Below are 17,304 nucleotides of genomic sequence, written 5' to 3' on the forward strand. Positions count from 1 at the left end.
ATTAGTAAATATTTGTGAAGTCAGAACCATGTGGCGTTTGACGACTTTTGTGGCCTTATCAGTTATACATTTTATAATAAATAATAATAATGTTGACTTCAAAAATCCGAAATATCGTCTATTTTAATATATAATGTACATATTTATTTCGAATGTTAAAGCCAATATACATATACCGGAGATTGTTTGACGTCGTGAATGAATGGCATATTTCCTTAGGGATTGGTGGAGGATACGATTTGAGGGACGTGAATGTTATTGCGAAATCATCCCCAGTTTTATTGGTTAACTTATTGTTATATTTCTTATAACATTATATAAATAATATTATATCAATAGTAGAGTATATCGATGAAAAATTACAATACAATAAACAAATAATAGTTTTAAAATGATAGCAATCATTTTGATGATGAATTGGTCTTCAAGATGTATATTGGGTTAGGTTAGGTTAGTTTTGCTGCTAGACGCAATAATCCTAATTTTAAATACCCTGTGAAGAAAAATCGGTAAGTGAAAGTTTACTGCAGTTTCATGGATACGTGGCAAAATTTCTCTCTTTAGTTTCCCATAGTAAGTTTACCTTCAACGTCGACTGCTAAATTAACAAAAGACAAATTGTAAATCTAATATACGGGGTTATTTGTAAAACACTAATAACCTCGTAATACCTATATTACTACAACAATATTTTATTATATGGGTTTTAATAAATCTCTGATTTTTTTTTTCAATACAGATTTTTAAACATTACAATTCTTTGCCTTTATAATTAACAACATGTTTGCAATAAAACACTAGAGTATACGTTGCAAGAGAAAATTGATATTAAATTTTTGGGAATTATATCAATATTCACTTTAAAGGTATATTCTTAGAAACTTAGTTAATACTATTACTTAAAACAAATATAACGAGGTTATTTATTATATTATATATATCAGAACAACAACAAGAAATAACCCAAAAGACATTCGTACGAGATTGAAATTGCTGCGTTAATAGAATCAGGGCGCCAGGGGGCGGTCTGCGAATACGCTTACTATCCCGCGGTCAGCCACGCGTAAATTGCTGCCTTAGTTCATAAGTGGCAGCGTCAGCGATTAAACACGTACAAATACATATATGGGACAATAATATGATTTATGTAGTTGTACTAAATTTTATATACAAAAACTTGTAAGAATAAACTCGATATTCATTGAAGAACTCGAGCGTGATATGTCAGAATGTGATATACGATATTGACTGGAATATTTATGAAATTTAAATGATACACGTATCAAAACTGTGTATCATAGTATATCAGTTATCAAAATTTTAGTCACGATTGAAATCTTACAAACTCGCACTGCAGATAGACACCACGAATCCTCACAGAGTGATAGAACCGCTTCGGAGTTCTGTATTATATATTTTCTCTATATTAATTATGAATGATTACTATAACGAAAATGAAAATAAAAAACAGTGAAAATATAAACAATAATTATAATATGTAAATTATATATAATAGTCAAAGAATTTTGTGAACTCGACACGAAATCACTTAAAATTTTTTGAATCGACAATTTCTATTGACAGATTAGTAAGAATCGCCCGAGCTGTGGACACTGGCTGATTCTCTAAATATTTGGTTGGAGGTGAGTCGTTTATTACATTTCCTTGGACGACATTACTACCTGTACAATTTAATTGCGCTCTCCACTTGGGCTCAAATTCCTTTATAGAAGTGGTCTCATTCAAAAGAAGCCTTTATTAATTCTCCTGATGGTATAATTTCAACCTAGAGTGCTTTTTTACATTTCAACTTTTTTTGATTTCGTCTAATCGATGTTCATAACTTATAACTAGACCTCAATGGAAGAAGATCATCCAACTGAAGTGACAATGGATTAGTTACATGACTCAGGACCAATAACCGACATGTGTATTTTTTACGTAAAAGGCCGAAAAGCAAAGAGTCCACTTCAGAACGATTAACTATTCCTTACATCACCAATGGAACCACTAAACAACACTAACCTTGGGAGCTAAAATATTATGAACTTTGAGCCTGCGGTTACAATGACTCACTTAAACCGCAACACAACCATAGAAAGTATTGCTCTTTAGCAGTAGAATATCAGACGAGTATGACCTACACTGACAAATATTTCTTCCAAAACAACCTTTCGTTTTCTAAAATTTATCGGCGAACATTGTAATAAAATGAAATCATTCATGACTTTTCTTTTATGAAGGTTTCAGGAAGGTTTTGCCCGGTAAACTAAATTTTCCAGTAAATTTATAATATATTAGTATTTAGTGGTATTTTAATTTATAAAGAACTGTTTATTTTTTTTTATTGGCCCTTCCCAGATTTGTGTTTTTTTACGATCGGTCCTTTGACCAAAGTTGCCTGGAAGAGATCACTGCTTTAGCAATAAGGCCCCATGTTGAACTTAACGCAATTCTGTACATTAAATGGTCTATTGTGGAAAGATTTTGTTACTTGGAGTGCAACAAAATATAAATTGACGACCTCCGTGGTCGAGTAGTGTGTACACCGGTTTTCATGGGTACGCCACTCCGAGGTCCTGGGTTCGATTCCCGGCCGAGTCGATGTAGAAAAAGTTCATTAATTTACTATGTTGTCTTGGGTATGGGTGAACGTGATGCCGTCGTTGCTTCTGATTTTCCATAACACAAGTGCTTTAGCTACTTACATTGGGATCAGAGTAATGTGTGTGATGTTGTCCAATAAATATTATATGAACTTCGAATATATAAATATAAATGTTTATTTATATTTATATATTAAATAAATAAATAAATATATAACAATCTCAACATTAACGTTGCGATATAATTAATAATATCTCTATCAAGATCTATATCAAGATCTGAATTTTTTACATTCAGAGATAGAAATGATAGAACAAAAACAAATGGATGCGAAAAATTTTTATGCAAGCACTTCATTCCTTCAAGTGAACCACTTCGATTATTTGGCAAACACTTTAACAGTAGCGTTCAGTAAATAGACCGTGGACCGGATATTACAAAGATTCAATTAACAGATAAAAATTTACATTGAAATCGTTGTAGAGTACTAAATTATCACAAAAAACACAACTGGATTTCATGGAAATTAATCCTTTTTTACGTACAATAAGATTATACTGAGATATCTAGTTTTAGGCACAAAAGTGATCTTAATAGTTCAATAATAATAAAATCCTTCGACTAATTGATTCAGTTAGGTCTTCTAGGCTATTCTGGATATTCTAGGCTTTATTAATGTTATATATTCTACTGACAGTAATGAATAAAAATATTTACATCAAAGACTTTAAGCACTACCATAAGCATGAAAATAAAAAATAGCTACAACCTTTTTTTTAATTATATAGTTAAGTGGACGTGTAAATCGGCCACCTGATGGTAAGTGATCACCACCGCCCATAGGGAATGGTCATTTCTTACAACGATTATGCGCCCATAAACCTTGGAAATAAAGATGTTATGTACCTTGTGCCTGTGGTTACACTGGTTCAACCTTCAAACCGGAACACAAAAATGCTGAGTACTGCTGCTTAGCAGTACCCAGATCAAGCACGTCTGGATACCACTCAATCATCAGTGATATTCTACCGCCAAACAGCAGTACTCAGCTTTGTTGTACAGCCAGCAGTGAGAGCACTGTGTGAACATATTTTCAACACTTTTTTTTTTTTAATTACTATCCCTTTGCCCACCAATTACTTTATGAACATATCTTTTGGTCTATATGAAAACATTGATATATTTATTTTGAGACGAACACTTGATGTTTTCTGGTTTCTATCACAATAATCAGAAATATAATAGTTTTATATTAGAATTTACATGGAATAATAATCCAGCTGGATTGTTGCCATAATAAACAAACAAAGTAACAATCCAGCGCCACGGCGACTTCGACAGACGACATCCAGTTAACTTAAGTATCTGAATTCTACACTATTCCCCTCGAAATACTTGAAAGGAAATCAATTTGCCCCAGCAATATTAAGCTGGCTCGAATTGAGCTAAATAAGGAACGGGGCGAGAACGGCGGGTTTAATATTTTTGTCGTGGTTCAGACTCTTTCCTCTCTTTGCTCGACGAAGACGCAGCACGGTAATCAGGAAAATTATTTACTCACATCTACGGGCCTCGATGCAAAATACATTTAGGGTTGCTGAGATATCTAAAAAGTTATAATTTTTTTTTTCATTTTTTCCTAATTAGAATTATAATATTAACGATCAGTCTGTTCGAGTTAGATTGCAAAATAAATTGAATATTTAAAAAATGAATTAAAAAAAAATAGACTTGTCGTCGGACACCATATTGGAACGAAGTTGCTTTCCCTATATTTTATGTATTAAATAAAAATAAATTAAAGTAAAGTGTTAATTAAAACATTAACAAAAATGTATATATGAAGCTATATATAGTAGAAAGAGACAGAAAGAGAGAGAGAGAGAGACGGATATGTTGCCTGGAGCATAACGCTTTTCATTTGATTTCTGCCAGTCCACACTAATGTAAGCCGCGTAAAAAAACTTCGTTCCAAAAAAAAGTGTATGTAATCTTGGAACAGTCGGCAATTATTTTGTTCCTGTTTTTGTCCACATCGATTAAGCGTATACTCAAAGAAATATTTATATTCTTACGTATTCCTTTGATTCATATTCAAATCGAAACATGATTATAGGAATTTTATTTCTTACGAGTTTTGTTGACAACTTAACATACAACAGACAACACAAATAATATTATATACTATTTTAACATTAAAGATGTTTATAGTTATTATTTGATTATTTGTCTAGAATTCGATGTTGGCTAAAATTTGGCAACCCTGCTGAGTTAATTTAACCAAAATTATGCCACGGTGTTTTGTATGTATTCACACAATAAGGTCCCAAAATTTAATTTATATTTTGTGTATGGCGTTCAAATTCACGTACAATGAGGTTATTCTTAGTACCGTGAAGGGGAATCACTATCGTAATACCAAATTACAAAAATTATGATTATTTATTGACAGCCCTATTTCTTATTAACGTCAGAATCAAAAGCCAGCCAGCGAAATATGGCAGGTTGCTTTGAAAATAGTCACCGATAAGCTTTTTGCAGATTATTTCCAGGTAAAAGCAAAACGTGATTTGCTTCTTAACGCAGAGAGTGCAAACAATATTCGGACTTCGATGTTTCGTTAATTTAATTGATTATGTTTAAGGTATGACTTATGTTTAAGCGTCAATATCGCAATGGTTGGGCCGCCTAGCGATGTAAAAAGTCGCAGGATCCTGTCCCCTTGGGCTATTGTCGTCCCCACTCCTAATACAAGCGGTAAACTTAAAAGGGGTAAATAGGAATATTAGTAATTCCTTAATTAATTTTGGGAAATTGCTAGTATTGGCCGTATAAAGTATTATTAATATGAATATATTGCAACGTAATATATTCATATTAATAATACTTTATACGGCCACAAATATACATACACACATACATATATACATACATACAAACAAATATTTATACCACATTACCTACTTACTACTATGCTACAAGTACTTATTAAATTCTTCGATGTGGTTTTTTAAATAATTCTGTGTACAACGAGAGCGATGTCCAAGCATATTTGAGAAGTCAATTTTTACAACAAAAAAAATCATATCTTTACGAACAAATAAATTCGAAATTTAAACAAACAAACATATTTTATAGTTAACTTAATACGTATTAAATAAATATATTCAAATATATATTAAATAAAAATTGATAATTTTCATATATAATAATTATTTATTATTAAGTGTACACAAATTATTTATCGATCGGTATATAATTTCAATGAATAAATGGCGATTACAATATATCTCTGCTCATTATATTAAGCCTTGAAAACACGGGAGATTCGATATGATTCGTATTAGCACAGATATATGAAAAAAATAATAATAATATATCTATTTATAGGATTCTAGTATCAAGTGGTATTCAGTAAAGTATTTTTTTTTATTTTTTCTATTTTGACAACCCTGGGTTCTTTCACTGGCAGAATGATGAGGCTAGGGGAGCACGCCAGGGCGCTTTGTAAATAGTCACCGCAATGGCTTCTTGCAGATTAATTTCAAGTGAGAGTGCATCGTCGTGACTCACTATTCAAAGAGAAACGACACTCACCAGTCACTACAATATACTCTTCACTTTTATTAAACCTCTGCTAACAGACAATCAAGTCTACGATATAAAATACTATACAAGTATATACTTAGGGAGATCACGGTGGCCATTGTTTAATATTTTATACATCACATCCAAATAGTCGTTAATTAACTCTGATGTGTTGATTTATTTATTTCATTATAATCTATATTTAACCTAATTACAAAATATATATATTTAAAATAATACACTCTTTGAAAACATTATAAATATATGATTAATACAAATATTAATTATAATTTATGATTACAATTAAAATAGCGTCATTGTTTTTCTTTTAGAAAGTAATTAAAATATCAATCAATCTTTGTACGTAGCACTATTTTAAAATTTGACTGTATGTAGGTAGGTTTGAATGAACGTGTGTACGATTCTGTTTTGTCTCTTGTTTTAACAAGGAGTGTTTTAACGTTTAACCAATTATTGTGCGATCAAATTTGGAGTTTGATTGGCCCTATAATATGGTAACAATAATCTAATTATTGTTATCATATAGTAGGGCCAATCAAACTCATTAATGTCTCATATAGTACGTTTTGAGGGTAAAATAGTGATATTCACCTGATAATAATCACTTCAAGTGCGTTAATGCATAATAAACTGATTACATCTGTATGAAATTCAATGCAAATTTCGTCTACCGGTGTTACAGAGTAAATTGATTGTCCGGGTAAACCAAATGACAGCTAGACGAATTTTCGCACTAGAGGCGAAAATTCGTCTAGCTGCATGCATACTCTCTACCGCTGAATATTAAAATTCGGTACCTTGTTATTTGTACTGTTTGGTGGTTTATAGTTCTTCAAGTACAATCAGCTCATTGCAATTACCAGCCTAGATCAAATTTTATATAAATAAATTTACAAAACAATAGTCCAATATAGGGAAGAATAATATTTAGTATAAAATATCAAAATAAATTATCAAAAATATAATTTGTACTTTAGTGGTATATAATTTTTCAAAAATAACATTAATCCTAGTGCAAATGCAAACAGTTTTTGAGTAGTAACTTGAAACGAAGACTCACATGTCTTATGCATGCCGATACATGCCGAAAAAAAAAAAGAAAGACCCACTGAGTTTCTTTCGCCGGTTCTTTTCAGGTCAGAGTGTACCATTTTCCGAACCGGTGGTAGTGTTTAATTTGACCATCAATATGTAAGTGTAATGCTTCTATATTGAATAAAGGAAGTTCAGTTTGAAGTTTGAATTTGAGTTTGATAAGTTAACGATATCCTGATTATCTTCATCATGACGTTTTTTAATTTGAAACGTAAAACTCAAAATAACTAGCATTTACAATCTATGTATGTATGATTTATAAAAAAAATCGAATTTGCATTAACGTTGTTTTGTACATTTAAAAAATAATTTATTTCGAAGCCGCTTTGACTAATGTAATTTATATTTGCCCCTAGGTACGGTAAGGTTTTTTCCGTGCCGCGTAATAAATCTCCAGCGGCCTTCGTATTTTAAAAGTATTTAGTTTTCAGATCTACCAACTGTTAAGTAAATATTTTTAAATTGTGAAATGTTCTCGAATTCAACAATTTATGCCATTGCATGGATTCCCATTCAGTTTTGTGCGTTGTTATTTTCTAAAACGTCGTATATCTTTCTTATTTATGTTAACAGCTTATACCGGCCGCTGCCGTTTCTGTAGTTTGAATCCGTTTATCGGATTTCGAACACGTTTCGGTCGAACGTTTCGATACACTTGATATATAAGCTTTCACCCCAACCAAATTATAAGGAAAAAACTCACCTTCATATATTAGAATAAATTGAAAATATTTTAATGGAATTTCCGTTTTCACATTCAAAGCATATGCCAATAAATATTTGTAGTAGTAGATATAAGTAAGATCGAGTCTACGGTGTTCTTTGATATATGTGGTATCAAGTCATCGACACACCTATAATAATAATGTCTAGGGAGGTGTCAAAAATCTTGCAGTATAATAAAACAAACAGCACTGACTCAAAATACATCTAATATTAAGCGATTAATGTACTTGATTTATCATAGCTTAAATTCGACTTTCAACATTTCAAATGTTATGTATAAATTTATCACATAAGTCAATTTTTTTTAACAATATATTCTGTGCATAATTTTTTTTTTATATTTTACTAACTTAAAGACAAATTGATATCCTCCTAATTGATTCAGCAGCCATTCTCCAAAGGAGAATTATTAGAGCGCACAAGTGTGTGCACATTTACTGGTGCAAAATAAAAGTGGTAAAAATAAAACTCTCCGATGGGATTACAATACGAATCTCACGAAGAGAATTCAGAAACAGGACTCATAGTTTTCAGGTGGATGGTGTTACGTATAAGAAATATAAATTCACTGAAAAAAAACTCTGATTGCTGTTCTGTTAAATACTTTCCGTGTTTATTTAAGTAAGTCATAATCTGAAACAACGTTATTAATATTGATTTTTTATATATGTGATAATCACAACATTGGTACAAGGAACAAACCTAAACTAATCTCCTCCTGTTACTCGACTGCATGGAGACAGTAATTCATTTGTAGAGTATTTTTACAACAGGATCCCAGAAGGCCTTCAAAATGCTTATGTTGCCAGATTTAATAAAAATATAAAGGAACGCTTGTGTGCAATACAATTAGTGATTTCATGGTTGATGTATACCATAGCACACCTTGGGAATGAAACGATCGCCTTCTACTCCTTTGATATATTGAAGATACTATGTAAACCATCACAAAAGGACAAATAAAAAATGTGCATATAGGAAATTCTACTTCTTCGGCTTAACAATAGTTTTTAACTGCATGTAAAAAATTAACGTACAATAAAATTTAATTCCTTTATTTTTCCCGATTACTACAACACTGTCTCACAAAATTAAACAATCACTATTTAAATTTGTCGTATAATAAACATCGAATAGGCTTAGGGAGCAAGTGTATCATATATTTTTCATGGCAGCCTGTGCGAGCGCATCGTAAAAAATCACTTTCTTCGTTTTTCACAGCGTGCCGAAAGAATCTGCAAAAACAAACCCTCTGAGTTTCTTTCATTTCGTGGAACTGTTGGTAGTGTTTAATTTGACAATGACCAAGTAAGTGTAATGATTCTGATTTCAAAATGTGTTTTGATTTGTCAGTCAGTGCTCGAAGCTTATACTATAAACTACAATACAAATTAAATATTCCTTCTATATTGGCTTACTTTACCAAACAATTAACTTTGATTAGTGATCTCATCTTGTATTTTCATCTTTTGAATTAATGAACGGAATGGTTTTGATATAACTGGTTGATATATATTTCCAATATTTTATGTTTGATTGCGATTATATTACTAAGGTTATAGTCAAGCTAAATTACGATTTAAGACAAATATTTTGAGTAAATATTCTACAAATTTAATTCAACAAAATCGACAAGTGTATATTTTTTTTAATTTCTGAATTTAAATTTCTTCAGTCAGCTATATTTCAAGGCCAATTTTGATCGAAACGATTCCGTATATATTATACGTAACTTTTAAGTAAAATATTATCGATGCATCGGTTTCCATTCCATTCTTACACGAAATGATTTGAATCGTACTGTATTTCTCGATTCTATGATCGAAGGACAGAAGAAACGAAAGAGGTTATATGACATAAAAAAATGTTAAAAAACTACAACAAACAGGTGTGGCAATTGAAGCCAACGCCATATCAAACCTTTATCTTCGCAAATATAGATAACCTAGCTATGTGTAACGCTTTATCTCCCTGATAGCGGGCAGTAACGATCCGATCGTCTGAATGGACAGCCCTAAATAAGTTTCACAAGACAAAACTGTTTGTAGTGAAGTGAAATATTAAAGTGCTATGGCAGGGGTTGGCAGAGGCGGAGGACAAGGACCGGCGGTCGGGAAACTGGAGTCCCAGATTTATTGTATCAAGTACACTTTGTTCTGCTTCAACGTTGTACTGTGGGTGGGTATTGGAAATTGGAAGTAGTGGTTCCTTCCAGCTCTATTTCTCTCAGTGTGTTTACTTTGAATTAGTTGTTAGTATTTACGGTACAGCACTAGATTCGATTTCAGAAATGCAACGACGTAATTGAAAATTGTTTGTACTGTTCGTTGTGAAGCATTATTAGGTTGACTCGTGGCTGATACGTTAGCCCAGTGGGTATACAGGATATTAATCACAGATCACTAGTTCAAACCCGAGCAAGTACCTCTAAATTTCATGCCCTTATTTTTTTAAATATTTTGTGTTTGTGAAATTCTGACACATTTAATTTCATCATACACGAAAGAAGCGTGCTTTTGTAAGCGTCAAACTTTACCATTACAAGGAGAAAAGGCGTTGAACCAACAATGACTCGTAAATCTCTTGAATATAATAAATATATAAACTTTTTCGATATTCGACTCGCATGATTAAGATAGTGTCTGAAACTTATGACTAATCGTCTTAAGATATGGCGTTTACTACGTTTCCGTTGTCAAATACATGCTGCGTCATAATAAACCTATATGGTTATTCTTAATGGATCCATTTTATGACATCACATCACTGAGTTTTGTTTTTTTTATTTTATTGTATTTAAGTTTATTTAATCGATGCCATTATCTTATACATTTTAAAAATATATTATTTTTATATATGTTTTCTTTGTTAGTGTAAGTGCGAATAAACGTTTTGTATATCTATTTAAAGTAAATAACAGTAATATATGTCTCAAAATTGGGCCTCCTCTCAATATGAGGATGAAGTTTTTTGAAGCTAATTCCAATACGCTGCTCCAATGCGGGTTGGTGGATACACATGTGGCAGTAATATATTGGAATAAGACACTTGACCCCACGATGTTTTCCTTCACCACAGAGCACTAGATGATATAGAAACACATGGAAATTCAGCGGTGCCTGGACTTGAACCCGCAATCATCGCTAACATGCACACTGTGCCATCCCTATCTACCCATCTAATTTTAAAAATCAAGCTAATAACCAAAATAGGGTCAATCCTAATAATATATAAACGAATCGATTTTTTCATTCGTGAAATAATTCAATATCTCATTAAATGTTATTAAGCGATGTTAACTAAAGGGCGTAAGCACCTTTATCAGTTTGATAAGCCACTTGTCCTGTTTTCCGAGTAACGGAGACATAGTGAATCATATATAATCATTACAAACTTACCATTGTTGAATTCCTTTTAGTATGTATAACTTTTGTTATAGTTAAATAAGCAAATTGACATTTTGAAGCAAGTGGATACATCCTCCTTTGTGGTTTGTGTTATTTAATCAGACATTTAATTATTTAATTGCGATATGCTGACAGTACAATGGTATCTAAGATGAAAAATAGTTACCGGAGCTAGGGTTTGGATGAGTCATCCACTTCTCACTGTAACATGCGAAAGCCAACCAGTGACGCTCGAAGAGTCACAGAGGATACCGCTGGTTTTTGTGGGTATTCCGGTGTACTAGGGCGTGCTAGGCATCCTGGGCACCTGGAAGCCATTCCATTATTCCATTGAAAGAAAAATGGTACCACCCACTCATAATTTAACTGGCCATCAATAATACTTTGTATTGCTGTTTTCCGGTTTTAATGTTGTGTTAGCTAGTGTAATTACAGTCACAAGAGACGTCTCTAAGCCTATAGGTGAATCGACTGAGTGGCTTATACTTTGACAGTTACAGTACGAAAGGTACCCTGCTCGTCTGTTTCTTAAAATAATGTATGAACAAAACTACTCTTCCTCTTAAAATAATACGAAATCGTCACGTCAATAGTTAATAACAATTTGTACTGAAATCTTCCCGAAACGAGCTGCATGTTTTGATATACGTTTTTATATTAAAGAGGCGTTGCCAAAAAGAAGTCATTTATTAATAATAGAAATAATAATAGATTCAACTCTTATGAGTGACGTCGTTCGTTTTCTTGAGGTAATTGTATGTATTTCTTTTATCGAAAGCAATTGTTCGTAATGTTTGTTTTTGATCGAATGTATTTAGTTACCAGGTATTTGATCTCGATCGCTTCTTTTTATGTATTTTTTACTTTTACTTCAAAGACGAATAATTTTCTAAACGTACAACGTTCAGAATCGAAACATAATATGTAGACTTAAAGTTACACATTGTGCCTGTATCTAATATTATATATACTAAAGTGACGTTTATTACGCCCAAGGTAGATTACAGAAAAATATGGCATACTTACACCTTCTTGAGTGCTCTTACAGGTGAAAACACGAGCATAAACTAATAAATCATTTTTTAAATTAATTTTTTATTTCAATTATTTTTTTAAAATATTTCTGAGTAATTATTAAATTATATTTTATAATCATATCCCCCTAAAGCTAATTAACGTTACGTGGTTTTAAGAAAAACTCACGACCAGGAAATTTATGAAACAAAATTAAACTTAAGAAAGTTATATAAAAAGGCAGATGTTCCACATAATTTTAGATGGACAGACGAATTATGGCCTCGGGCCGGTAATTTTGTAGAGAGGGGTAGCCTAAGGGTAGGCGCACATTGGGTAGATCTGATTTAACTTGTCATTTTATACTCAGACAATTTTTTGTACGACGATATTAAAATCAACACTTTACAGACATAGTCTTATAATTGTATTTATTAATTATAAATGAAATTCGTTAACAATTTTCTGAAACGATTCGAGGGACACCTACTATTTCTTGATTCACTCAATAAATTCGTTTGTGACTTTAGTAATTTAACAGGAATAAAACATTGCTATCTCTTTCTTACGTGTGCAGTTAGCAGAGATAAGAAACATAGCCTTATCAAATTCTAGTTCAACGATTCTCTAAGTAGGTACTAACCAGTCATCAGATTATTTTACCGCCAAACAGCAGTACTCCGTATTACTGTCTTCCAGTTTGAAGAGTGAGTAAGCCAGTGTAAGTATAGGTAAAAGGGACAAAACATCTTAGTTCCCAATCCCAAGGTTGGTGGTTCATCGGTGATCTAAGGAATGGTTAATATTACTTACATCGCCATGTAAGTAATATTATGTCTATGGGCGGTAGTGGCCACTTATCATCGGGTAGCCCATTTGGTCGAACACCTACCCTTTTAATAAAAAACCACCCTAGATAACAACCCCTTTCCATCAAAAACACAAAACTAGTAAGTATTATTGTGTGTTTTACTACTAGGTAGTATTAGCGTTCGCAAACCAGTAACGTCACAAATGATACATCACCTTTCACCATTTCACGCTTGCGATACGAAATGAATCGTGTTCGATCATTTCAAAAGTGATTTTATTTACTGTTGAAATTTAAAAATAAATACAATAGTAATTGCAATGTGTCATCACCTTTATCGTTATCTAAGGCAAACATTAGCGGCACGCGGCGTCAGCAGTAAATTGTCTTACATAACTTGCTCGATACAGCGGTTATTAAACACGGTTAATTAGGAAAATTAAACATCAACTATAAGGGTAATGAAGGAATAGGTCTGTTAAATTATTGTTTTGGTAAACATATTCATTTTATAGTTTAATCTCTTAGAATATGACTACAGATTATAAGAAAAGCAGTTGATATAAATTTTGACAAGTGATAAGGGCAGAAGAAATAAAATGACGATTCGATGTTTCATATATAACGTTGGAGTGAAAATATTCTGACGAAGAAATAAAGAAGACAACTATTAAGTTGCATGAGATAAGCTTGTTAGTAAATCTTCCTTAAAAAAACTAGTAACGCAGAGGGTAAGTGGTCGATTAGTCGATTAGTCGCAAAATGAGCACTGCCTGAAATATAAATGACTGCTTTAACTGTCGATACTCTGTCAACCTTGGGATGTTACGTCCTTTATCAATGTACACGAATAACCTCTTCAAACAAGAATACAACAACACCGCCAAGCAGAAATACTAAGTGCTGCTTGACGATAGAAGTGTTATCTACCCAGTTGGATATGCACGCAGCCCTACCACCTAGTTGGTATATGTAATAAGTATCTATATATCTATTAGTTCCACACGAGATTGAACCTGGGACTTTAATAGTAGAAGCCGTATAAGGATGTCCTTCTAACTGATTTCAGTCACGGTAACCATTATCAACGGTGAATAACCAACTGTACATATTATATGGCTCTAGTGTGTGCTCCACAAGTGTACTTTACGTTCCCAAAGTCACATAATCAAATATCTTATACGACTCTTTCCAAAATTTGAGGCAGGGCATCAATGGCTTTACCTGCTTTCCAGGAGAGGGGAATTTTCACATCACCAATTGCTAAAATTTGCGTTGTTACTTACAATTTATTGACAGAAAACCCCAATAGTTTATTATTGACCTGACCCGGCGTTTGACATATGGCCTCGATATCTGCATTATAAGCCAGACATCACTTTACCAACGAGGCAGTAAAACCTTTTAGATCTAAAAGGTAGTATTTAAACGTGCAAATATGAACTCAAATTTAAGGTGAAACATATAACAAGAGGGCGAATTGCCAAATGACTACAAAATAATATTATGTTGGAGACTGTATCTTGAAAATACAAATTTCTGTTATATTAAATACTAGTTCTATATAGTATAGCAGCATATTAATTCTAATGTAAACATTACATATGTTCTACCTTAACCTATAATAAAATATTCGGTCATTTCGTATTCAATTCGCCCACTCAGTACTTCTTTTCGGTCGCTCCTGTATTTATTTGCTTTCTTAGAATTACTACATTTAGGAGCCCCTTTTTAGTGTATCATAATTGTCACCACCTGAAATATTTTTTCATAAACAAACTTTAATGTTACTCGGTTTAATATAAAAGTATCGCCAATTTTTTTAATAGACCAATTAATGATATTAGCATTTTAAGTTATTCCTGACTATATATATATTTGTGTGTATATGTTACTGTAAAAGCTCAAACTAAGGTAAATCTTAAGATTTTCCAGTAAAACCTAAGATTAATTAAATAAGGTAAATGTAAGTATTTATTATAAAGGGACGACTTTTTCGGACTTTTACCATTCCTACCCTAACCTTACCTAACCTAACATGTAAATCCTACGACATACCCAGTGAATGATGGTAAAAGTTCGAATCCCAAAGTTTTATGGACATTTACCATTCATAATCGGTAAATCTTAGATATTACTGGAAAATCTTAAGATTCACCGTAGTTCGAGCTTTTACAGTAACATATATATAGGATATAAGGTACGTCACTGAGGAAATTATTTGTATGAAACGCGTAATCAAAACCTTATTGTTAAAACGAGCTATTGTACTTTCGATGATGGTTATTGAAAATGGAGATTTTTTTTTATTTCCTGAATAAATATTATTGTAGCCTACATGTTAAGGTCATGGGCTATTAGTATGGTGAGTTTTAATAAAACCTGATTCATCATAACTATCTATGATCATTGTTGGATACGTTGGCGTGGTAAGAAGTATTTTGAACTTCTTGGCATTATTCCTTGACTATTCCATCCTTTTAAGGCCTGCCTTTAAGTTCTTAACTCAGGTACGGTTCGATCAGCTTGCCAGCATTACATGTGCAGAGTTTCCCTCTTTCCATCGCAAAATATGCCCAACCCAACACTATCGCGTCAGATTTATTGTCTTGAATTGATGGCAAGTTTACATCAATCTTAGAATCAAATTGTTTTAAGCTTATAATGCAAATAATAGCCGTGACAATATTTTAGTAAGAATTCTTAAACGAAGATAATTTTACTACTGCCAAATGGTAATTTTCTTATCTATTTTTTACAAGATAATAACCATACATAGATAGGTATAAAATAAAAAATAATTTTTACTATAAATGGAATTACGATTCAACGGCGAAATTGTGCTGGCATTATTTCCACCATTGCACGAGGTCTTGATTTGTATAGTAACCATTTTTTAACTTTATATATTAATATCTAAATTCGTTACTAAGCCTTTTGTATGTATTCCGAACTGATTGATCACTGAATAATAAATAATTTTCAACTATATTATTTATTAAATCGCCAATATAATTTTCATACAAACTGGTCTATTCTGTGAAGAAATTGTTGAGCAAGACTTTGTCTAGTTAATTTAATATATATATAATATATTATTTATGTAATACTAAAATGATACATACGACTATTTGTTTGAAATATTCTGTTAAGTTACCTCAGTGACTGTTAAGTGCTTTTTCGTTTCAGTGAACGTTACAACGTACGACGAAAAAATTAATATAAATCTTTGCATCTTTGATTTGCGGGTAAAAGTTTAATATTCAATGACTGGTAACTAGTACATTCGTCGGTGAAAGTGGTTGTCAATGATAAAATCGATCGTTATAAATTTTGATAAAGGTAATATACCTACGGTTGAATTTTTTTTTTATGTATCAAGTTTGAAAAAGTTAACTTCGCCTATTAAAATAATGAGCGTCGCGCTTATAATTCCAGAAACCTGTACACTGTACAGCTTATTCTAATTTTGAAATTTACTTTATTTTTATTTCTAATTTCAACCATGACGATCACATTGACGTTCCATGAATGCAAGTTGACAAATTAAACTCATACCCCGTTGCAATTTTATTTAGTGTATAAATCAATCGCAGCCCACACCCGGATATGAACTTTAACTTCAAACCCTATCAAACTCATGACTATAAAACGAACGATAATCGTAATAGCGCTTTAAATTGGAGTGTCGAGAGAGTTGACGCCAAAAACGCTGAACGTCAAGTGTCATTCAAACCTGAACAATCGTTAAGGTGTTCCTGCACAAATGAGAAATAATTGCTTGAGTCGACCCGCGAGGTCACTTCCAATAATTGACTTTTGGAATTGTGCCAAGATGGATCCGTGTTCCCATTTAAAATGTCACCTCTGCATACGGTTCTATTTTTGTGACGAACTTCGGTAAAACGAAGCTATTATATTGTAGAAGGCTTATTCCTAAACATTCCAATACACATTTCAAATAGTTTTTATTCAAATATAATTTAAAAAAGAAAATCTTTTATTTTAATAAGACTTTTTGTTATAAATTTAACT

General features: G+C 32.1%; 1 protein-coding gene across 1 annotated transcript in view; it reads left to right on the top strand.

Moving 5' to 3' along the window:
- Nucleotides 1-10,009: 10,009 nt before the first annotated feature.
- The window catches only part of LOC125077742 (tetraspanin-2A), a 28,054-nt gene continuing 20,759 nt past the window's right edge, over nt 10,010-17,304 (top strand). The window contains exon 1 of the mRNA XM_047689786.1: nt 10,010-10,215. Coding sequence (XP_047545742.1) covers nt 10,108-10,215 — 108 coding nt within the window. The 5' untranslated portion in view covers nt 10,010-10,107. The remainder of the gene's footprint in view (nt 10,216-17,304) is intronic.

This window comes from Vanessa atalanta, chromosome 4 (genome assembly GCF_905147765.1).
Source record: "Vanessa atalanta chromosome 4, ilVanAtal1.2, whole genome shotgun sequence".
Taxonomy (NCBI): Eukaryota; Metazoa; Arthropoda; class Insecta; order Lepidoptera; family Nymphalidae; genus Vanessa; species Vanessa atalanta.